At 38.9% G+C, this 25002-nt stretch overlaps 1 protein-coding gene across 1 annotated transcript; it reads right to left on the bottom strand.

Annotated features, from left to right (window-relative positions):
• Nucleotides 1-59: 59 nt before the first annotated feature.
• Nucleotides 60-21639, bottom strand: LOC139135487 (aminopeptidase N-like). Its single transcript, XM_070702885.1, has 17 exons — nucleotides 20891-21639; nucleotides 19457-19727; nucleotides 18725-18845; nucleotides 17818-17972; nucleotides 9297-9410; nucleotides 8845-8982; nucleotides 7221-7352; nucleotides 6535-6710; nucleotides 5942-6036; nucleotides 5375-5508; nucleotides 4584-4787; nucleotides 2932-3008; nucleotides 2494-2604; nucleotides 1732-1896; nucleotides 1012-1140; nucleotides 731-803; nucleotides 60-553 (listed from the first exon to the last, which is right to left on the bottom strand). Exons 2-17 carry the CDS (start codon nucleotides 19685-19687, stop codon nucleotides 272-274), a joined length of 2337 nt encoding a protein of 778 aa, XP_070558986.1. The 5' UTR covers nucleotides 19688-19727; nucleotides 20891-21639; the 3' UTR covers nucleotides 60-271.
• Nucleotides 21640-25002: the final 3363 nt, after the last annotated feature.

Here is a 25002-nt window from a genome sequence, read left to right as displayed (position 1 = left end):
GTTGATTTGTCACCGTCCATCACCTAATCTGTCTCTACCTTCAATTATGGACATTCGGCTGGATTTTGTCACATAATTTTATTAGCTGGTCAACAACGAATCCAGCCATTTTGTCATTTCAGGAAATAACTCTTCTAGATTAGATACATAATATTTCTCCCTTGTGTGACAGATTAAAATGATTCTTTGAATCTAACCTAAATCTGACGAATAATCCATGTCTTCGCAATTAATGTACGTTACATCTGCCAGCTCTTTAATGCTTTTTTTTTCAAAGTACATTCTCTGGTTTCGCCCAATGGAATTCGTAAAGAGAGGCTCTAGATTGATGTCGTCGGCCTGACACCACCATCTTGATGTGTTCCACCACGCCATCGGTTGCACGCGCCTTCACGTCTGGCATGTTGCTCGTGACATCTACCAGCCATTCGCGTATGCTCTCTTGATTTCTGTCCATCCAAGCAATGTTCGTTTCGACGATCTCCACTGCTCTGTAGAAGCCACTGGCCGCCGATGCGGGCATGTCTCTGTGTTTTGTACCGAACATGTATAGCTGAAATATACAAATTGTTGAATTCACTCTCAATAAGTGTTGCTGGTTTGATGATTCATAGTATTGCCATAAGGGTCGCCATACATTGATATTAAGTTTTTCCTTTACTAATGATGATACAGGTGCACGCGTAGTGGATACTTTACAATGAATAGACAATGACAACTGTAACTATACCTTTTCGTTATCATATCGAGTCGTCATCAGATCAGCAAAGTCCCAGACAATGTCGAAGGAGGAATTACCGTAGCTTGAAATGTAGAAGAAAAAAAAAGTTTGTCATAATTATTGACGACACTTGAAAATAAATAATGTTTATGTTTTGAAATTTGTCTCCTAACTAATACTCTCTTGGGAAGATTTAAACAAACTTATTGTTTTAAATGTCAAATGATTGTCATTATACGAGCAGTAATCACATCAAGGAAATAAGATAGTTTTGATGCTGCGAGACTTACATATTTAGCAGTTCTTCGAAGCGTGTCATGGTAAACTCCCACGCCGTTGAATACCCTAGCGACGATTTGTCCCGGATGTTGTCGATTGCAACCCTACTTCTGCCGTCGCTATGGTAATCTTCCAAGTAGCTGAAAAGGAATTCGAACCATGAACAGTTTGTGTCGACGTCAAAAATACATAGAAAAACACCTGGAGTGCTCTCTCTCTCTCTCTCTCTCTCTCTCTCTCTCTCTCTCTCTCTCTCTCTCATCTGATCGAGTTATCACCATGGGAAAGACACATCGTCGAGGATGTTGTTTAATGTTGTAAATAATCTGAATAATTACGACGAGGTCGCTCTTCCTGGACTCTTTACACGGACTGGCCTAGGGCCACACAAATAGACCATTCTCAAATTACAGTGTTAATAGGGTCACTATTTGCCGACGTCTTCTCATTTTCCATCCCATATTTCATTCAGTAATACAAAGCAAACAACGCGATGCATAGTTCAATATTAATTTTTTATTGACAAATTTACATTCCTATCTGACTGAGCCTATCTGACCCATAAAGAAACTTTCATATTTATTGCTTCATACAGAAAAATATTAAGTTTATGGCTTAAATCTCTCTCTCTCTCCCTCCCTCCCCCCTCTCTCTCTCTCTCTCTCTCTCTCTCTCTCTCTCTCTCTGAGGCTCCGTTCACCAAATGCCGAATACCATAAACACATTCTTACTATTGCAGTTGCCAGCTGTCTCTTGAGCAACCCATCGCGTTCTCTAATAAAGTCCTTGTGCCGGGAGAGGAAGATTTAGACTGGTCGTAGGCAAATTGCCACTCTGCAGGACCGCCGTACCGTATGGCTGTGCAGTACACTATTTCATTGACTTCATCTGGAGTGCTGGCGAAAGAACACATTGCAATCTTCAGAGTACCGGCTGATTGGGTGTCTATTGTCTTCTATTTTGGTCTTCTCCCAAGAGACAGTAAAAATACCCAGTATTTGTTCGCTGTTCACTGTCATAGCTTAACGCTTATATATTTGTAAGGTTCATTTTAATTTATTAAAATTGAAGTTACCCTAAGACTTAGATTAAGGACTGACAAGAACATAGCATCTTATACTTGTACGAAGTGTAGATAAAGCTAAACACTCGATGTTTCCACACGATTTATGCATTATACCTAGAGCATTTGGTTGGTACATTGAAGAACAGTACTGAAAAAAATTCTAAAAAAGGGCAGTGACTATGCCTAGTGGTACACATGTAAAACTTTCATACATTAGTTTTCTTAGTAAAAGTAAATTTCATTTTAATAATTTTTTGGTCACAAACAACCTCTGCTACATATTGATATACTTGACAGATCGAGTTTTGTAAACACAGACAAACAGTTTAACCATGAACCATTCACTTGTTGTATCATAGTATCATGATTAAGACTGTGGAGTAGCAGCCCAGCTATATGAAAGAAAGTAAGAATAATTCCTTCTTACGGATCGTTGTCGGGGTCTTCCATCCAAGCTCGATACAGTGATTTTGATACCTCAATGCAGTCTTCGTTTCCATAACGACAAGCTGTTTCGATGGCATTTATCCTCTGGTAGCTGAGAGACGGGAAACGCCAATGAGAAGGGACCAAACAAAACGATTTAGATTCCTCTCAATACGATTATTTCCTCGTTTACATCACTGGAATAAATAGTTTTGGCGAAAGATAATTCCGTATGGAGCCGGACGTTGATAACATACGGACTGATGGCTATATGCTACTCACAACAACCGCCACCATCTCTGTACCTTCGGCTTCATCCCTTGTGACCATTAATACGGTCATCGCATCACATTACCCACTCCCTACAACTATCAAAGCTAAGAGTACCTAAATCAACGCCATCACTTACAAAGCTAATACAATCTAGCGCTTTACTTACTAGTCCAGGAGGTCACTGTTTGTAAAATTCCATCCAACTGACAAATACAAAGGGACAATCTGACTTCTCCAATATTTCTGAAGGAAAATCATTCATTCCAAAAACTGTCAGAACGTCAACAATGACACAGACCAACAGATCACTCATATATAGAAATAGATAGATAGAAAGATAGATAGGCAATTAGGTAGGTAGGTATAGCTAGATGCATGCATGCATGCATTCATGCATACATACATACATACATACATACATACATACATACATACATACATACATACATACATACATACATACATACATACATACATACATACATACATACATACATACATCCATCCATACATACATACATACAAACAAACATACATACGTACGTACGTACGTGCGTGCGTGCGTGCGTATATACATACATACATACATACATACATACATACATACATACATACATACATACATACATACACACACACACATACATACATACATACATACATACATACATACATACATACATACATACATACATACATACATACATACATACATACATACATACATACATACATCCATCCATCCATCCATCCATCCATCCATCCATACATACATACATACAAACAAACATACATACGTACGTACGTACGTGCGTGCGTGCGTGCGTATATACATACATACATACATACATACATACATACATACATACATACATACATACATACATACATACATACATACATACATACATACATACATACAGACAGACATACATACACACACACATACATACATACATACATACATACATACATACATACATACATACATACATACATACATACATACATACATACATACATACATACATACTTACCTACATACATACATACATGCATACATACATACATGCATACATACATACATACATACATACATACATACATACATACATACATACATACATACATACATACATACATACATACATACATTACATACATAAATACATACTGTTACAGAGGTCATTCAGTTTGACGTCAGTCTGCATAAAGGTCAATAACCAGGTTCAGAATTGTTAATTATGCGGTGAACCGATACGGACTGTGAGAAATCAAACAAGTCAATGATTGTTCTGGTGTTTATGGTCTTTACCATTGATTGGTACCTTAGCAATAAATACGTCATTATCAGCTAGTGACATTTCAACTGTATGTAAATAATCACCGCATAGATTGTATATAGTAGGTGTCTTTACGAACAAAAACATAAAAAAGAAGGGACAACACCTGGCAGAGTGTAACATTTTTGTATAAGAAATAAACGGTTTTAACTTGAAGGTTTTGAGTCTCTACACTGTTTCTGTATCCCAATGTCCTCTCGCTAGCTATTCCCCATACGTACATACATACATGCATGCATGCATGCATGCATACATACATACATACATACATACATACATACATACATACATACATACATACATACATACATACATACATACATACATACACAGACAGACAGACAGACAGACAGACAGACAGACAGACAGACAGACAGACATAAGTACGTACGGTCGGACGGACAGACGGATGGACGTACAGACGGACGTACGTACGGACACAGAAGTAGCATATACGGCAACATTTAAGACAAACCTCAAACATTCCAAACTCCGACGTTCTTAATAACATTCCATGTGTGAATGGAAGAGCTCGCAAAACCAGTTGCCATGGTGCATACTCTTCTTCATAGTACAAATATTCCGTCAGTCTCAGTCCATAGACATGGTCGACATAGCCAGGTTGTGATATGATAAGACAGTCGTCCAGAATTGAGGCGCGTGTCTGGGTCGGAAATACCTGTGAATAGACAAATACTACATTCTATTTGTTGCGTGAATCGTAATCGCCTGTAGATACCTATACAGCTTCATTGTATGTCGCCACTGCGAACGATTTTACGAATTTTATTTTCTCCATCTCGTACTTAATTTTGGCTGTTAACCATAGCATTCAGCAAAATGCCAAAATTAATAGAAAACTTCAAAACAGATATCAGTTAAGATATCACGACTGTTGACTTTCAGATGGCCATATTTGTACTAAGTTGTTAGCTAGACGAAAATGGAAAACTCTTTTTGACTTCACTTCATAGCATCATGGACTCTGTCAACTCAAAGAACCCGGTGCGTGATGTGCATTGCCAACCGATATCGGTCCCCTACCCCGACCTCAACGGTTGAACTTGGATAAGTCGATTTCATCAGTTTAATAGCTTCAGTGAAACTTGACAAGCTATCTTGCTGACCTGTTGCAGGATAGATAGCTCAAATGTCTTGAAAGACATTTTCTAACTGTGTGGGAACGACTCGTCATGATATCCCCGAGTCTGAGACGGGTCAATGACTGACACCAACCACAGTGCAGACTAACAACCTCGTACCAACCTTGTGATCAGTTTTTAACTGCTCTGCGAGTTTGACCCAGTTGTCTGTATCATAGTTCACACGAAAGTATCCTTGCTTGTTGATATTGAAGAGAACCCAGTCATCTTGGGGCGTTCCTTCAAGATGCAATTGCTCTGAAATGGAACATTGCCAGAGAAAATGATAAAAGAAAGTTTCTCTCTGCGTCTTGTTCGCTCGAAGAACAAACAAAAAAACGAACAAATAAACACGTACACACTTGGCACAAAAATAGACAGCTGCAGTACTTCAAAACCTGCCAGATACGTTTTTCTTCCTGTCTTCTGTGTCTTCAAAAACTCTCGCCATAGTTTTCCAAAAACCAAACAGCTAACACACACGGCTTAAACGATTAACGATGTGGTATCAGTAATGTGAATAGACTCAACCCCTTCCCTTCATTCTCATACAACTCTAAAAAAAGAGGGACAGGGTTTTGCAGTCATTGAAAAAAATCGAACTAAGCCAAATTTTCTGAATTTTCCATACTACAGCAACGATAGCCGTTCGTTTGAGCGAATTACTTTATTGCTTCCCTTTTATACTTACTTGTATCTGTGTCAGGAGATAACATAGCCTCAAGTGGCGGATAGAATTGGTCACGTGATTTGTAAGTGTACGTTAGTGGCACGTACCATTTGAACCTGTGAATTGAGATTTTTAAAAAGGCGTCACTGTACGAAAACGTTGCTCATGCCTCGTGTGTACAAGTTTATAGTATTAGATGTAAGGAAATCACACTATCATTGAACATCAATTATTGAAGTACAAAAGATAAGGATTCATTTATGCAAAGAGTGTCAGTGAGTGTTGTTTCAATGTGAATATCCTGAGATGGTAAGTTATTATCGATGAAGGCAATTCAATGTACCTCGAATCGTCAAAGTCGAGAAAGCAACACCTGCGGAGAGAGCTGCGTTGTATCTCCTTGTGCTCCAATGAGGCATTCATAGCAATCAGAGTTGGTGGAAAAAATAGCTTTCAAAGTGCCAAATTTAATGCTGAAGTCAGTAAGTTATTGCGCCGTATTGGGTGACGCTAAGATTGTATTATAATTTTTCACATGTAAGCGATCTGAGTTTTTTTGCTCATAATACGTTTGACGCTCATAACTTTTCCGTTCAGCAACATTTGCAATTTACCCAAGATTCGGGAATTCGTCAGAAGGTTCATCGTTCGGATCGAGAAGGAAATGTGTCTGGTTGATTTCTACCATGTCGGCAGCTATGCGGATGACAGTGACTACCGGAAAACCAGACTGCAAAGCCCACGGGTCCATGATTTCTTTGACATCCGTGTTCTTGTCCTCAAGATCAGCCTGAAAAAAATTAAAAGACATCCGATATTCATGTTCCCTGACATTTTACGACCTTTTACGGCGTTTTAATTTTTCTCGACATGGTTCTTGTACTTTATCATACTTATGTGGCAACGAGTGTTAGAGAGCTTCGGCATTTCCCGTTCGCGCCCTCTACGACAGATAATTGTCAAGTGATGGCGACTTAATGATTTTCGATGAAGTTTCAATGTCTGTAATTCTTTAATTTCATTAATTGTTCAGAAATTAGTCGAGTCAAAATAGATTATAGGGAAACATATTGGACCATCAGGTCTTAAAACGAAACCGCAGGAGTTTAAATTAGAAAGACATAGCTTTCATGTCGAGGCTTCCAGGATAGAAGTAGAGAAACGTAGAAATGAATGGAAGATAGTAAAGCTGGAAATGCATTTTGGCGCTTGTCTTTGTTTAAAAAGTGGGCAAATACATTGATGCTATGAAGCAATAACACTGGATTTTACATAATCCGTTGCATGACAAATGCCATACCTTAGTCAGCGATTCCCAGAGGTCATCCGTGACAACATTACCGTACACGTTTTCGTGGAGGTAGTAAAGAATACCTCGAGAAATGGTTTCATTTCTTAGGAATGTACTGAAAGACCGCAGGACCGATGCTCCCTGGGTGAGAAAGAAGAAGAAGAAGGTGTACTCTCTATCTAATATTGGATGACACTGAAACGAGGGACACTGAAGGACAATGAGGGACGATATTTCTGAACACAGAAAGGGCAAGAACAGTATTTTCAGTCCAGAATTACCGGTAAGTGAAGGACAGACTAACTCTCAAGATTGGTAAATATCCGTACAAAATGGGTTGAAGGCTACCATTTTCAACTCAAAACGTGGTGAAGGACCTGTTTTCATCGCAAAATAGGGCGAACGACAACGTTATTAGAATATTGAATATTAATATGCCGAAGGACAGTATTTTCACTGATAGGGAGAAGGACAATGTTATTAGTGAAGGACACTATTTTCACAGCAAATGGGGCGTAGGATATATTTTCACAACAAAATTGGTTGAAGGAAAGCATTTTCACAGTATAATTGGGCGAAGGACAATGCTATCAGTGCAAAATACCATGAACGACAGTATTTTCGCTGAAAAACCGGGCGAAGGACAATTTTAGTGCAGAATATGGTGAAGGGCAATTTTCACTGTAAAAGATGTTCTTCATGTTTATGTGATAAACCTTGATCACAAGCTATGATGTTCCGCGCTGTGAACATATCTTCAGTTGCACGATCTATAAGTGAACCTTTGTGTAAAAATAGACTCTCTCATAATGACTTGTTCGCAACGTAGCTCTGATTTTCTACCACAAGAGGACAACGCCTCAACGGTCTTTCAACACAGGCCGCTTAGCTGACTTGCTGAACTGAGGGCGCTCTCATGGTCTGAGTTGGCGTAGCCGTCGAGGGGCTGAGAGATTGTAGCACATACACGACGGACACCCACTGACTGAATGTAAACGACTAGCGACATCCGGGGACGTTCTCGGCCATCTGTACCATGTACAGCCGGTTATCAAGGGTCCTCCGGTCTGATGAAAAGAGTGGTCGGCATTACTTTTTCGAGCTCGGATAAAAGATTGTATTCACACTTTTCACATTTTGTTACAACTTTTGTTTTCGTGCTCAGTGGATAGAAGGGCGTTAGCTTTCAGGTGAGATAGTGACCACTTGCCCTCTGGCCCGAGCATGCAAATCACTACCTAAATTCTTGTATTCAGGCAATAATATACGATGCTGTCATCATTCAAGACAGCGACTTCATAATAGACCGTAAGAACAAAAATAGTGGCTTTGATTCCGTTAACAAGTCCTCGGATAGGGTACGTCGGTTGGGAACTCTTTTAATTATTATTTTTAACTTCAGTGTTACCCATCAGAAAACAGCAAAATATGGCGAAATCATTCGTGATGTTTAAAATGAAAAGAAAGTTTGGGGTCGGAGGTTTTAAATAGGGTAGGTCGGGTTACCAGAGATACACGTTTTTTCATTCGGCCTAGGCGAGAACAACATGTTCAACATGTCAAAATGAATAAAGGAGGACTCCGAAAGAAAATAAAATTGTATTCTCAGATTACATGACAAATGACTTTTTACCTTACTATATGACATTGTATCGAACATACTCCAGATTTCATCCACCCAGCCCGTGGTTCTGACCAATGGCTTTGATCTTGAGGATGTCGAATCGGCCGACATAGCTGACGCCATGTCATCGGTCAAGAATTGATCCCACTTTGTGAGAAATAAATAATAAAGAAGGCAAATGAAAAGATGCTATTAAATAAGTATAATGTACACAACTTACACATTCTTTACACAAAACAAAAATAAAGAAATATTGGAAAACTCAAGGACGCAACCTGATAAAGAATGCACTGGTGGCATCATAAAGGCTCCTCTTTTGCAGGGGTCATAGGTCAGCCTGAACGTGATACACCCTCAAATTACCGAAATGTCAAGGAACGATGAGTGATAGGTTTTTATATATAACAAAAGTCACGTAGGGACATGGAGATGTAAAGGCGGTAAAGTCTAGACGTGCTTACGATTTTCCATTCTGGATGAAATTTTTCTACGGCAATGTATGGCAAGAACGTTGCAAACCCTTCGTTTAACCAAAGATGGTCCCACCAGTCAAGGGTGACCAGATTACCGAACCACTGGAAAAAAAAAGATGATAACAGAGTAGATAATGAGAGGTACTGCATTGCACCATATTTATAATTTGCTATACCCTTCTTGGAGATAGTTGTAATTGACATCAGCCACCTCAACTGATTTTAGTCACCTTAAATCGAACGATTCGTCAAGTTTGTTATTAGCGTGATTGTAAGTGCAGGTTAGAGAAGTTGCGCGATCCTGATATGAAGTTTTGACCGTCTGTTTAAATAATAACATATGAGAGCGAGGGCAATATTATACACATATTGACTGGCCATGAGGGCAACAGCATACGTCTGTACCCCGAGGGACTGTGAGTCACCCCCAAAAAGAGACTGTTTCCCGAGGCCGTAGGCCGAGGGAAACAGTCTGTTTTGGGGGTGACTCACAGGCCCGAGGGGTTAAAGACGTATGCTGTTGCCCTCATGGCCAGTCAATATGTGTTTTGTAACACATCTCATCCGTAGCCATGCATAAGAACTTACTATACACAAAACTTGTCTCATGTAGGCCTATGATGTAATATGTTGGAGCGGTTCAGTAAGAAAGCGTTTTTCCTAACAGGATCGCAATACTTCTGCAAAACGTTCAATGCACCTTTGATTATAGTTTTCGTCCGTTTCGAGTCCTTGTTGGAAACCAAAGCATTCAATTCTTCTTCAGAAAGTAGGATAAACCAAAAAAATTCTCGACTATCGTTTCGATCGGCCGCAGACGACATCTTTGTTTACATTCCGGTCCGCGCACGCGTCAATGTCGTTTTTGACGTCAGCGGGCATCATTTTTCGGAACTGATGCCTGGCGGGCAACAGTTCCAACAAATGATGCCTGATGACGGCGTTTACGTGGATCAGCACAAAAAGAATGCATCCCACGTGACTATCAACTGGCGAATTAGAATACAGACTGCGGATGAGGTGTGTTACAACACGATTTATTGCCGGCCCAAGGGATGGTGGTCATGATCGAAATACTGATGATAAACGGCTCGGGCATCATCAGTATTTCGATCATGACCACCAGCCCGAGGGCAGGCAAAAAATCGTGATATTGCCCAAGCTCTCATGTGTTATTATTTTTATTACACCGAACAAGCTAACATGCAAAGAAACCAAAACACAAAGACTTCTCCGAGTACAGTTCGCCTTCTGAGTCCGGCCCTCAGCGTAAAATGTTGTCATTGCCGAGTCTAGGGTTGCCGCTAAAGTTTGCCGATCTCCTCGGTGGCGTATATCCAAATTTGTTGCTTGCATAGTCGCTGAACACAGAAATTGCATTCCTTGTTGCCATTTTCGTTCGTTTGCTGTTTACTTGCATCAATATATCGTCTAACTGTGCCATGACAGCTCTGCATGACGTTTCGCAGCCATAAGTGTTAGTTGCCAGCTGCAAAGTACAACAAGCGAACGAGAATTTGTTTTGCGCAGAAAGGAGGCGCAGTAAGTAAAATAACGTCATCCATGTAATATCAAATGCAGAGGGCATCATCAAGTTCGCAGGGGGCATTATCACATTCGGAGAGGGCATCATTACGTTCTTTTACATGTCACGTGAGTCGTGTTTAACCAATGGCAGTGCACGCTGAATGAGTGAGTGTAATAATACTTGTTAAAATATCTCTCTTGTCGATTTGCATTCTCAAGCTCTGTGTCCTATTCGGCCACTCGCTCCATTGTGGTGATTTTTGCAATAGTTAACGAATTTGACCCACAGATTAAATGGTGGAATTGATGAGAAGAACTAGGTTATCAATATAAAATGTAGTCAAGTGACATAAGCAAAGTGTAAATCGACAAATCATAAACTATGCACGCCCAACAACAGTGTAGTTCGGGATTCTTTGTTGTCCTGTCTCAAAACCATACCTGCTCACATCAAAGTAAAGATAGAAAACAGGGTCTGGACATTGCGTAGAAATTGACGGACTTTTGCGTTGTTTCCACAACATCCGTCTGTTCTAAGCTTATGTAGGAGTTTCCTTTAAGTTTGAACGTTGTCTCCATATTTTATGTGTGTACGTTGCAGTGACTGCTTCCTGTATTTTAACACGCGACCTCTGAGCAGGAATGTATTATCGTCGCTGTCAATATCACAATCATCATCATCATCATCATCATCATCATCATCATCATCATCGTCATCATCATCATCACCAGTCGTCATCACGACAACTATGATTATTATAACGATGATGATAATTAACATATTCATAATTATAGTTATGATTAAGATGATAATAATATCATAATCACCACCACTTCCATCACCAACGTTATTACCACCACCGACATCACACCACCACCACCACCACCACCATCATAATCATCATCCCTGTGCGGTATTGGATTGAATGTGTATCAGGATAAGCTGAAGGACGTTGGGCAAAAACTGAATTCCCTGCAAAACACTGATCTGGTAACCCCATTAAAATATGGATTTTCTAAAAGTCTAGACATTAGCGAGTGCTGTGATGTGTACTTTGTAACCGTTGTTTACATAGAGATCACATGAGAGCAAATTAAAATAACATCTCTAAATGTTTTCCTTACCCTATACAAACGCTGCAGTATTTCCAGTTGATATTTGCGTGACCATAATTTGTTGTATCTATCCTGTAAACTGCGTCGATACATTTTCTTTTAGACACTAGATCGTTTTCTATTAAGGAAGTACACACCTCGAAAATGAAAGACGTAAACTTTTGCTGAAACTTTCCTCGAGGGATTTTTCACTTTCAAGATCACAAATAAAAATCAGGGTCACCATGCAAATTTTGCTACAAATTACCCAAAATCTACCGATGTTTGAAATTCAAAATGGCCGTCATCCCTGTGTTAACTCGATGAAGAAAAATAAAATTTTCGAATTTCTAAGACGGGTAAAATTTTTCTTACACCAAGAGCTTTAAAATGAACCCCACAAGTTGTAGATCAGGAAAGAGTTGTAAAAGTTTTAGCGTCCGAATACCTGTCCCTGGGGCGCATACTGCCTTAAGCGACATTTTCCGGCTGGTGATTTACCCCCTGTCTAACACCTTGAAGAGTAAAAAAAACCCAAAAACCAAACAAAAAAAAAAACAGAAAAAAAAACTGGAACAGAGAAAATAAACCTGAGACACACTTTTCGAGTTAAATGTGTTGTCAATCGTTGGTGCTTATTTCGACCAAAAACACTCAAGTGTTTGCAGAGAAGGCAAATAGCATTTCAAATTGGCTATCATGAAATAACCTCAATGTAAACAATGACCAAAAAAAAAATACTTATCACAACATTTGCCAAAGTCTAGACTTTTAATGGGGTTACGCGCCAAGTTTGCACTCTGAAATCTTTGCATTCAGGAACGAATTTCTCACATGTATTTCTACAAACCAAATATCATCACACAGCTTGTTGAAAAACAACTCAATTTATTAAATATCAAGCACGCTGCTACTTTGGAGGAGTTGCAGGCAAAGGTTTGAGTCATTTAGAAAATGTCATATCCCCATGGTATTTTAATGGGTGCACTCACTCGTATACCTATCCCCACCCAATGTAATTTACTGAAACACATGAGGGTGGGAGTTTCAGTGGCCCCTGTAATTATCGACCAGAAAGTACTTCACCAGTCCCAGGTGTTGGAGCGACATATCCATTATCGACTGATTGTTTATTTTCAAGATAACGATCTATTCGTACCAAGCAATCTGGATTTAGAGCTTTTTCACTCATACCAGTCTGCTCTTGCATCAATTTTGTGCTCTTGTTGTTATAACAACAACAAGCGATTACTTGGTTAGCCTATAAACTTCCGAAAAGTGTTCGATCTTGTAGACTATACGAGTTGAATAGGAATACTCTAAATTCGTGGCGTGAGAGATAACGCCGCAAAATTTCCTTTTACACACACCTTGCTAATAGAGAACAGTGTGTGGTTATAATGAATACAAATCCGACAGAGTACCAGTGTCAGTTGGCGTACCCATGGGGTCAATTCTGGATCCGTTCTTTTTTTTCATTTTGTAGCACGCATGTACATGCATTTCAATGTATAGTTGAGATGTTTGCTAATGGCACCTAAATGCTTACTAGTATGTCGGCTAAGACTATTGACGAATTAGAACGTGAAAGTGAAAGAGTATGCTCCCTGAAACAGAAAGACTTTTGTCTTTGTCTCAGGGAAATTAAATTTGCTCTCTGTTAAGATCAAGAATCAAAATCAAGGGTAACTGAGGTACAAATTTGGTGCCAGCGAAATACATTTCCTAACACTGTTTTAGTTCACTGTATGAAGAACAATCATATTTGATTTTCACTATAAAACAGGACGGCGAAAACTTCAAAATAAGTTAACACAAGCAATTGGGCAGTAAATTATTGAACACATTTCAGAGTCCAAATGTCAGCATTCTAACTTACATAGTTACCTGTACTATGTAGTTGATGTTACGCAAAAATGTGCCCAAGCACTGAGAAAACTGAATGCATGTAGTGTAGTCACTTTTAAGATACAGTATAAAAGATCACAGTCGTTAAGTACAGTTCTGAGTGCTGAAATAGGTGCTGTAAAAGTGTTATCTTGATCATCTCCTGTTGATAGTGTTGTTATAATTCATGTGAAGGATAAGAGGCCACTGGATCTGTCAAGTGATATGTGAGCTGAGACTGGAATTTATTGTATAACGAGCAATGACTTGGCCTCATTACCGGGAAGCCGATAAATCAGAGTATTTCTCAGCGTGAGAGTGAGTGAGTGAGTGAGAGAATTTTTCTTTTCTATACAGAACGTATGGCTCATATAGATGCCATGCCATGCAATAACAAGACGTTTGTTTCTCCAGACATTTGAAGCGAAACAAAAAGTATTGGTTATCACCAGTCGAGGGAAATGATACATTCAAGGACACTTTTTGACGTGAAAAACATAAACAAAAACATAGAACCCATAAACTTTGCATGAGACTTATTCATAACGACAACATCGTAATTGATTTTCAACTACCAAGTCAAGATCGGCTACCACACAGATACATGTTTCGTGCGCCATCATGAATTGTCCAACCTTCCATATCATGAGACTTGTTCTGGGAATTGATTGGTAGCAAGGATTCTATCCTCTATGCGAACTTCTGTGCGAGGATTACATTCCATTGTCTAATTTGTTTAGGTGGTCTAATTTTTTACCCAATGAGCTTCAAAACTGGAACGGCGTTGTCATCGAAATCAAAGTAAAGAAATGTGAAGATGAATATTGCGCAAATGTGGAAGATCTTTCGCGCTTAAAAGTTGAATTTGGGTTATTTCTTATTGCACTAAAACATATTGCACTAAAACTATAACACTAAAAGGCAAGGTGAAAACATGACAATATTATGAAATAAAATGTAATATAAACTGTACATTTCTCCTGAATTAAGCAATTTACCAGCTTCAGCATGAAGTCAGTTTTATAGCTGTTTTGTTTTTACCATTTTTAGCTCACGTGTCCAGAAACGTGAGCTAATGTCTCAGCGATGTCTGTGTGTCTGTACGTGTGTCTGTGTTTGTCTGTCTGCCGTCTGTCTGTGGGCCCGATATCTCAAGAACGGCTTATCGGATCAGAATACAATTGGTACATAGATTCTGTTTGAAAATGGCAAGAACTGATTAGGTTTTGGTGGGTGTGGCTTGCATATTTTATGCTAATTTGCATAATTAATGATTTTCGAAAAAACAGAAATACAATGAGAACATACGCACAGCATTGGGTGAGATTTATTACGAATGTTGATCACACAAGGAGTTATCCTCCATGAAGGACATAAAGGTGTATATATGAAAGTGAATTGCTTATTTGCATATTTGAGGAACTTTCCTGATAAGGGATATATATCTGAATCGACACAATCAAAACAGACGAAACTTGGTATGCATAGTGAAGATACTACGATTTGACATTATTGAAAGTCATTAAGCATTTGTACATCAGCCCACTCCTAATTTACATACTTAATGAACTTTCTTTATAAGGGTTATATATCTTGATTGACTTGGCGAAAGTTGACGAAACTTGCTATGTACATGGAAGATACCATGAAACAACATTGCTGAAAGTCATTAAGCATTTTTACTTCAGCCAAAATCCTAATTTGCATATTTCACGAACTTTCCTTATTAGGGTTATATATCTTTATTACCTCGACCAAAGTTGACGAAACTTGCTATGTACATTGAAGATGCCATGATTCAAGATTATCGAAAGTCACTAGGCATTTTTTACTTCAACAAATGCATATTTAATGAACTTTCCTGATTAGGGATATAAGACGGAAAGGACCCTAAAAGTGTTTCTGTAACTTGCTATGTATATGGAAGATATAATTATGTTGTATAAGTGAAAGATGTTTTGCATTTTCATGTCTGCTAATCTATAATTTGTATATCTAATGACCTTTCATACTTTTGCATATACGGATTGAAAGTCGGACTTCACCAAGAGCATTGCACTTGCTATATAAAGGGATAATACCATGACAGCAGTCAAAGAAATTTAGAAGATTTATTTCAGCTAATTACATATTTATATACCTTATGACATTCGAATTAATCTGTGGTGAATATTGTTCATGATGTTGATCATAACACTTTCAATAAAGTTGACAGCATGTAGCAAACGTTTAAATTCACAGACAACTGTAATTTGTACTGAAACACGTGAGCATTTTGAGATCATATCTGGTTTAGAAAATTGTCTTAGTCTAGAGAGCTGTTGTGGCCAGAAGGATATGGATCGCTTTAATCGTCGTTTGAAGCACTAATGCGACCGGACGTTGCTTGTGACGCTGGTACCACAGACATTGAAGCGTTCAACTGTCTATGCTGGTATCTACTCTGTTAAAATGTTTACACAAGTACAATAGTAAACACCTATTGCCTGGTCATGAGGGCTATAGCGCCCGTCTATTACCCCGAGGGGCCGTGTGTTACCAGAAACACATCGCAGCTATTCCCCGAGGCCGTAAGCCGAGGGGTATAGCGACGTGTTTCTGGTAACACACGACCACGAGGGGTAATAGACGAGCGCTATAGCCCGAATAAAGACCAGGCGATAGGTGTTTTAGAACACACCACATGCTCATGTTGTATTGTTATATAGTTTTTAATGTGTTTTGATATTTTGCACCACAACAATCCATTGTAACAAGTTTACTGGGCGATGTTTCCACAGCGGTTTCAGTTGTACATGGTAGTACCACTTTCTTTCAAAAAATATTCTAAGCATACCCAGCGACATCCTTAGTTGCACTTTAATCTTTTCCGTCGATGAGCTGTTTAAGTTCCTACGTTGTTGGAATGTTGGAAAATGTTGGAAAATCTGTTTTAGAGAATGTGTCGTCACGTATCCCGGACGCACATCACGTTCCACGTTTTCTCTGTCAATGTCAGTCCCTCTCCTTTTAGCATAATTAGTTGATGTGTTGACTAATTAATTACAGCATGTGTGTATAAGAGATATACGTCCTTGTAATGGGGTGTAAAATAAATAAAGAGTCACAGAGGCTAGGTTAGGTTATATAACCATTTATTTTATTTACTCCGATCAGTCAGAGCATGAAGAAAAGGAGAGAAAATGATAGAGAAAACAGTGAGAAAAACTCAGTAATAGTTTTTGGGCCGCCTGTGTTGTGGCCTGTCTCCACCATACCCCCGGGACTTGATGACAATGTCAAACTCACACAGATCTCTATATGTACTATTTGTTAAACTAGTTTAGTTCAAAGAGTCTCTTACGCAATATTACTCAGAGTCTGCACACTGTGTTACATGTAGCCATCGTGATGAAGAGTTGAACAAGTCAGAGTTGTTAGGCATACCTGTTATGAATTTTATCCTCTAAGCTTTACGGACAGTGTTTACAAGTTGATTGACAGTGTATGCAGTGTTGTCGACGTCGTTTACCTCCTGTGTTTTAGTTTTCCTTGTAAATAAATATTCTTTGTGCTCGACCCTCGTGAAAGGAAGCGTGCCCACGTACTTATTAACGCTACCGAGTTGAAGTATATATTGTTTTTATTTACTTATTCATTATTGTTATTATTATTATTATTGTTGTTGTTATTATTGTTGTTATTGTTATTGTTTTTGTTGTTGTCGTTGTTGATGTCATGATCATGATCGTTATCATCATCGTTATCATCATCGGCATCAAGAGAACTATTACTTGGACTAAAACAACATTAGTATGTGTTGGAAAACTGGACATATACAAAGAACTGTCTGTCTGGTGAACTTTAATACCAAGGCGGTGATATGCATTGATGTCAGTGAGCGAGGAAACATCTGATAAAACCAACGACAAAAACATCGTATTAAAGTCACTTTGGATTCCAATTACCCTCAAGTTGTTCCTTTTTTTACATTCGATTACAAGCAAGCGGAAAAACTTACCATGTGAACGAGCTCGTGAGCGACAATTTCAGCAACGCGCTTTTGACGGGTTGGCGGATGAACTTTTGGGTCGTACAACATTGCATTCTCATCGTATAAAATGTGTCCCCAGCACTCCAACGCCCCGGCAATAAATTCAGGAGACGCTACCATATCTGTCGTGAACAAAATAGTCCTTAATGTGTAATCGAGCTTTATGCAACTGACAAATGTTTATAATAATTAATAAAATGGAAGGTGAATTTAACTAATTCCTTCAATAAAACTTTTGGTTGATGGTGCTCTTACACTAGTCTCAAATAAATTTCTGAATGTGTTGCATGTGTGCACAAAGAACGTTTTATGTCAAACCTTCTTTGATAAAGATTATTTTGACGACGACGACGACGACGACGACGACGATGATGATGATGATATGATGGTGGTGATTTCTGTCAATAAATATTTGCAAATATTAATTTTTCGGAAATTTTACGCCATAAATTATGAATTTAGTGTTACCTAAGAATAGGCCACCAGATCGTAGAAGTGATTATAATGAGCCTGTGCGCATGATTTTGTTCTCCAAGCTTTATCATAGCTTTTGAAGGAGAGATGTATACATACTTATTCTCCAGATTGCAACACTCTCCCTCACTTTACATAAGCGCAAATTTATTATTTTGCAAAGGACGTGCGTGAAAGCGTTTTCTCTGCTCATATTATTTCCTTTCATTTTGCTACCGTCTCACAATCTAATGCTCCATCGCTTAGTATCTATCCATATATTTAATTAGACCATCAGAAACGAATATTAAGGAATATTTTTTTCTCTATTTTTCGGGTGTGCCTTTAAGTAAAGAAGTATTTGGACATCAGTGTAATTGAAGTAAGTTCTCGAGAGACTTAAAAAAATGATGCAACTCACCCATCTTTGGCATTGGGTAAGGTAGGCTGTAGTAATCTTCGAAAAACGTCAACATTGCTGAGCCAATGTAAAGAGAGTAATTTGCGGCATTGATGTCTTCTTCGCGTGCCCACACACGAAACTGGTGATAACAATCATAGAATTTCATTAAAAAAAAAACACGACGGCATTCGTGCAAACATTGTTAGCATCATCCTCCATGTAATGCAATGAATTCAAAGGTTTATCAGGAGTGGCTAACATTTATAGATATTCGTGACAATGGGTGTCTCTGGGCGACTTTGTACAAGCTGTCGGTGAGAGGGCAATTTTCTTCTCATTAGAGGTTAGTTATCTTAAATTACACTTAGCGGGAAACTTGACCAAAATCCAGCCGGAGGGCAGGGAGTAAGATTCAGCTGTTTCCGATTATTTTCCTCGGAGAAGGGCAAAGAGAGGGCACAGAGGTACTTTAAGTGTAGAAACGGAAGAGGAGAAAAGAGAAAAGAAAACAAGAGGGTTGGTAAAGTTTGCAAAGTCAGCAGGAGGACAGATGCAGCTGGATCTCACTTTCCCTGCAAATATTCAGTTTGTACAAAAACACGTTCTAAAGTAATAATGTTTACATGTAAAACACACTTCTTGTCACAATTTTCAAATCGGACTATTCTGTTGCCCCTGAGATTATGATGATGAGATTATACTTTGAAGACATGTTTACAAGGCTAATTACATTTCTTAAATGTTACTTACCAAAACATCATTTGGAGTTGTCATTTCCAAACTCGGAAAATCGGTCAGCGAGAATGACACTAAGTATGTCGGCATGAGGACACTGCGGTTGAAATATGTTGTATTCCAATCTCCATCGTTTTCAAATGCGATCTCGTTCATGTTTGCGAGAGCTCTTCTCTTCGGTCTGTGGACCATGGCGATGTCGAAAGTGGCTTTCAGGTTAGGTTCATCCAGACATGGAAAGGTCATCCTCGCTCCGTTTGGTTGGAAAACAGCAGCCGAGAGCCATCTGAAATTGGTATGCAAAGATTTCAAATGATCTACAAACTTAAGTTATTTTGATGATGTAATTCGTAAGTTTCTTTGGCAGGCTGCACACGGTAGGAACAACGATGACGACTATTAAAATACAATTGATATCATGATCACTATCATTATGATGATCACGATGTTGATGATTATGGTAATCATTATTGTCATAATTATGATTATCACCATGATTATCATTAATGATTATCACCATAATCGCCGCCTTCACCCAACCATCATCATCGTCACCACAACCATCATCAATTAACCACAACCATCATCGTCACCATGACACCCCGTCTACCATCACCATCATCTCTGGTGCCACCACATTCTCCCCTGTTACAACAAATATTCGTATGTTTCTCCATAGACCCTAGGGATCTATGGTTTCTCTTATATGACAACACTGTATCTGAACTGATTTTTTTATATTACTACTATGGTACTACTAGTATTCTGCTATGTCGCGTGTACAAGTTTATCGCTCCGAAACATCGAACGAAGTGCAAATTCTCCGACAGTTCGGCTACCATTAACACGATAATGTGAATCATGCCTACCAACCGAATTATTCTGTTCTTTTCGACTGGGTTTGACGCTCTGCCCAGCTGACACAAAAGCTATTAGCTGTACAGGAGGAGTTTATTCCTATCATTCAAAGTAATTTACTGATAACTCCATTAAGATAAATGATTTGAAAACAGAAAAGTGCTACTTTGATTTTGGTATGATGCAAGCTCTTCAAAATTAAAGTGTGAAAAAAAACCAGTGTACTCGACCTGGCTGATTGAAAAAATACTTTGAATTATGTAAAATTGTCAAACAAGCAACGAATTTCAAATTTTAGTAGTTTTACAGAGGTGTTGATCACGTTGAAAATGATTGCATACAGGTTTTTTTTACGACGGCTTTCATCAAACTTGGTAACTCTCTTAGGTACCGGGTACTAATCTGATTAGGAGAGATTAAATGACGGGCGGCATTTTAGAGTATGTCACACGATGACCTCCTGTAAAATTTGACGAACAGACGTTCACGGCACTATCTCTGCCCAACCCCAATAAACTTCGTTTATGACTGCATCAAATCATAAATTTATCCAAGTTTTAGCAGCGTTTGACAGCAAGATAAAACTCTCACCTCGTTTCATCGCCGACTTTATAGCTCGTAAGGTAGTATCCAAACAATGGATTGGTATTGAGAATAGCGTCGTAGCCTATAGTAACAGAGTATATTTCACCGCTCCTTAGGGTATCTTCAACCTCTATGACCAAAAAATCGTATATTTCTTCGTGTAGATGTTCTTAATACTAATTTCACGCTTAGTCTCTCTATCTTCTTCGTCCAAGTGAAAGACTTGTACTGATTGATAGTCGATGTTAAGGCTAAGAAAGTGAATTTTGATGATGTCTGTATCCTTTTCGCATCGAAGTTCCACAGTGCTGACGCCTTCGTACGTGAATTGCTTTGGCCCGTCTTCATTGTCAAGATATGTTTTCAACCAAATGTTGTAGTGCTCTGGTACGAGAGAGTCAGGCAGCCTTCCATCGAAGGGACCCCTCGGATCCTCTGTCGGTGGAGGGTCAGTTGGTCGTTGCGGTAGAGGATCGATGTCTTCGCCAGGAGCGGGCGTGCCCTCACCGGGTTCAGTTGAGGACACGGGCAAGAAGTAGAACAACACTGCGACCAGGGCGAGAACGACAATCGCGAGAACTGTGAGCAGAACTGCAGTTCGTTTGGTGACAAAGAAACCCTTCTTGTATTTTTCGTCAGCATAAATGGTAGCTCTATCTCCCGCATCGCCACCAATATCATACGACGCCATTTTGTCTCACGCTCTTTCGACGATAAAACCATCACGCTTCCCTGAAGTGGTATTATCTGTCAATTTTGATTATATTTGACCTTTGACCTAACCAAATAGTTCTGTCAGCCACAAATGCTCTCAAGGTCAGCCATTACCCCAGTTGAGATTTAAAATTACGTTTTCAAAAAATTAAGAGTTGCAGGGAAAATTCTGATCCAAACCAAAAGTCATCGTATCATATGACTAACTCACTCCCTCATTGATGATAAACTGATCGATTGGTAGTTTCTGAAATTTATTGACACATTCCAACAGAAAGCAACACGTGAAATTAGTTAGTGCTCACGCGATACTACTTAGCTTTTGAATGTATGAAATCCAATCTGTCGGAAACGCAACGCTGTACCAATTCAGTGTTAAATAGACAGTTCAAACAACCAAGAAACATGCTCATAAGGGTGAAGTGTTTCTCGAGAGACTTTTTGTGACTAACAATCCCCGCCAAAGTGGCGCCCTTGGCATCATATCAGCATGTCAACAACGGTAATCATGGAGTGTAACAGCTCGCTAAGTTGTGTACTAAGATATTATCTCATTTTGAGATATGATTAATGGAATAGCCGTACTGTCGTGAGGAATAACAAGGTCCCGTAGCTGAATTACGCTTTGAATAGCGCGCTATCCATCATTGGTTCCATTAAAAACTTCAGAAGATGAATATGTGCGTGGTATGCGATTTTTTTATCTCAGTAGCCATCCCTGACCTCTGTAGATACGTTTTATGATACGAAAGAATAAAGTTGATAGTCGCGCTGGTCTTTGAGCTTGCTGGGCAATTGTGTGGCTTTTTACTGGTTTTCATCGTAAGGCCAAAATAAATAAGGTCGGCCAGTCAGCAGTTAGTCGGCGGGCGAAAGAAAAGTTATAAACATTATGACACTTTAAATAAATTCCCGTTTTTAACCAGTCTCATTTGAATAAGTTAACAAGTAATTTCAATATAAACGTTCTTTATTCACACCTGAACATGCAGATTACAGCATGGTCCAGGATGTACATTTCAAGTAACAAAACAAACCCGACTCGATCGTGTTCAATGTCTACCAACATTTCCCTTGTGACTTTGGCTGAGGTCAAATGGTCGAAAATACGCTCAATGATACCGTGGCCGAAAACAAAACTATCCCTTTTCGGATTATAATTTCCTTCTCCAGGTTTGATCTACGCTTTTCAGATTGTAATTAATCCGTGACATTTTACAAAACCATTTCCCCCTGAAATCAAAGAATGACAGTTGAAATGTGGGCAAATTTCATTATTCCATCAGTTCGCATAACCATATTCATTAAAATTGGACCAAATTTCGATCTTGAATGTGCTATGTTGGCGCTGTAATTCTGAATTAATAATAACACATTCAACGCGGATTGTAGGTCAAATCTATAGACGGCAATTGCAATCTGAAGAGACATAATTTTCGGCCAAGGTACAACATCATGTCTGGTTATTTTTCAGCTTGACAGTGTTTAACATTCCCATCCCTCCTCGGCAACAGCCAACATAACAAATAAGCCTCAGAAATAACAAACAATAAACTTTCATACCCAAACTCTGATTTCTCATTGAGGAAAATAACAGGTCGGATGAAGTTTTCACGTCTATGATTTGGTACCATCACCATCTGCATGAGTGGGATCACGTTCAGGTTTTATTAAACCTTCAGCTAAACTAACTAGGTTGATTTTTGGTCTTAGTCGATTTTTCTGATACACTTACTTTCTTGAAAACGTCAATGAAACTTACGAATGATTTGCATCACAAATCCATTCCAAGTGGTTTTCCTTCTCTAATGTCAACAATAGCGAGACCGTTTGACCCACAGGCATTCGAATCAATGCAAGCTAACCGTCACTGATGCAACCAGTAAGCTCAGTAACTGTTTTCTTCGAATGCCTGTGGTTTGATAAGTCGCAAGCAGGTTCAAAGGCTGGGGGGGGGGGGGTACTTGATCTGAGAAGTGGTAGGGGTGTGCGGTCGCACGTAACAAACCCTGGGCCCATTTTAGACTAAACTCTCGTTATTTTAGGTCCCTATTTTAGACCTTATGACCTTTGACCAAGGTCAAAAGTCATAATGTCAAAATTTACAAAAACGTAATCGGGTAAAAAGCAAGCATCCGAGTTACCGGCAAAGCCTACTATTCCGCATCTTTCACCATGACCAAAGTTTTGTCAAGCTTCTGAAATTATCAGTTATCTGCAGTTACAGTCTGACTGAGGATTTTTAAAATTCAAAACTACAAGAAGCATCGCCATTCGTTCATAAGGCACTGCTAGTTCATGTGGCCATTGTAAAACTTAATGATAGTAGTAGTAGAGCCACTTTGTTTCGATATTTTCTATTGGGCAAAATTCTTCCATTAATGGAGTTCTGACCAATTAGTGACAGTGTTTTAAAACAAAGTCTATATTTACTTTGGCTAAAGCCAGGGGTCTCTTTGATGATTCCCCTGCCGCAGAAAAAGATATCAATGCTGATCAGAAGCCTGCTAGCAGTGAGACGGGAACTGACAGTTTGAATTCGTTCTTGTGTGGCTCTCAAAAATTAACCCCATTTTAGACGTTAGTATACAGTGGAATTGATACCCCCCATTTTAGACCAAGTTGCTGAAATACCCAAAACAATGGGCGGCACGTATACATATTGGCAAGTAATGGAAGTGAGCCCCCCCGGGGGTTCAAAGTCAATGGTACGCACTTTGCAATAGTTTGAACTCAGTTTGAGATCAAGTTTTGATAGCCATTAGACGTCAAGTCTTTGGCACAAAAGCTGAACAAGTAGGTTGCCTCATTAGAGTCAGTGGAAATAAAAATTGTGTGTTATTTAACACTCTTCAAGCTACAATGTTTTACTTACGCGATTCTTATATATAATACCGCTGCATAAAGTTTGAACGCGCAAGATGATACTAGTGCGCCACCAACGGTGACATTAATGTTCTATATCACCTCAATTTGTAACAATCAACTCTCTTTGTAGCACTAACTCAATTTGTAACAATACTTAACCCTATTTGTAACAATAACCTAATTTGTAAAAAAACTTGACCGTTTTTGTGTAAATTTTGATGAAATTTGCATGTTTGTATTGTTAAGGGCAATTTTCCTGTTTTTCCCTTATCGACACTATTTTTTTCGGAAACAAATGTTTTAAATTTCGTTGTGCAAGGAATTATACTCGTAAGAAATAATCAAGTTGTGCGGGTATATGCCAATTTTATTGGGGGGGGGGGGGAGGCAATTTTGACCAATTTCGTTCAAAAATGTCAAAAATCTTTTCTGACACGTCTGACCAACCCTATTTGTAACAAAAATTAACCCTATTTGTAACACTAACTCAATTTATAGCAAAGCTTAACTCTATTTCTTACAATAACCTAATTTTT

The sequence above is a fragment of the Ptychodera flava genome, chromosome 6 (assembly GCF_041260155.1).
Source record: "Ptychodera flava strain L36383 chromosome 6, AS_Pfla_20210202, whole genome shotgun sequence".
Lineage (NCBI taxonomy): Eukaryota > Metazoa > Hemichordata > Enteropneusta > Ptychoderidae > Ptychodera > Ptychodera flava.
This window is presented reverse-complemented; position numbering and strand designations above follow the sequence as displayed.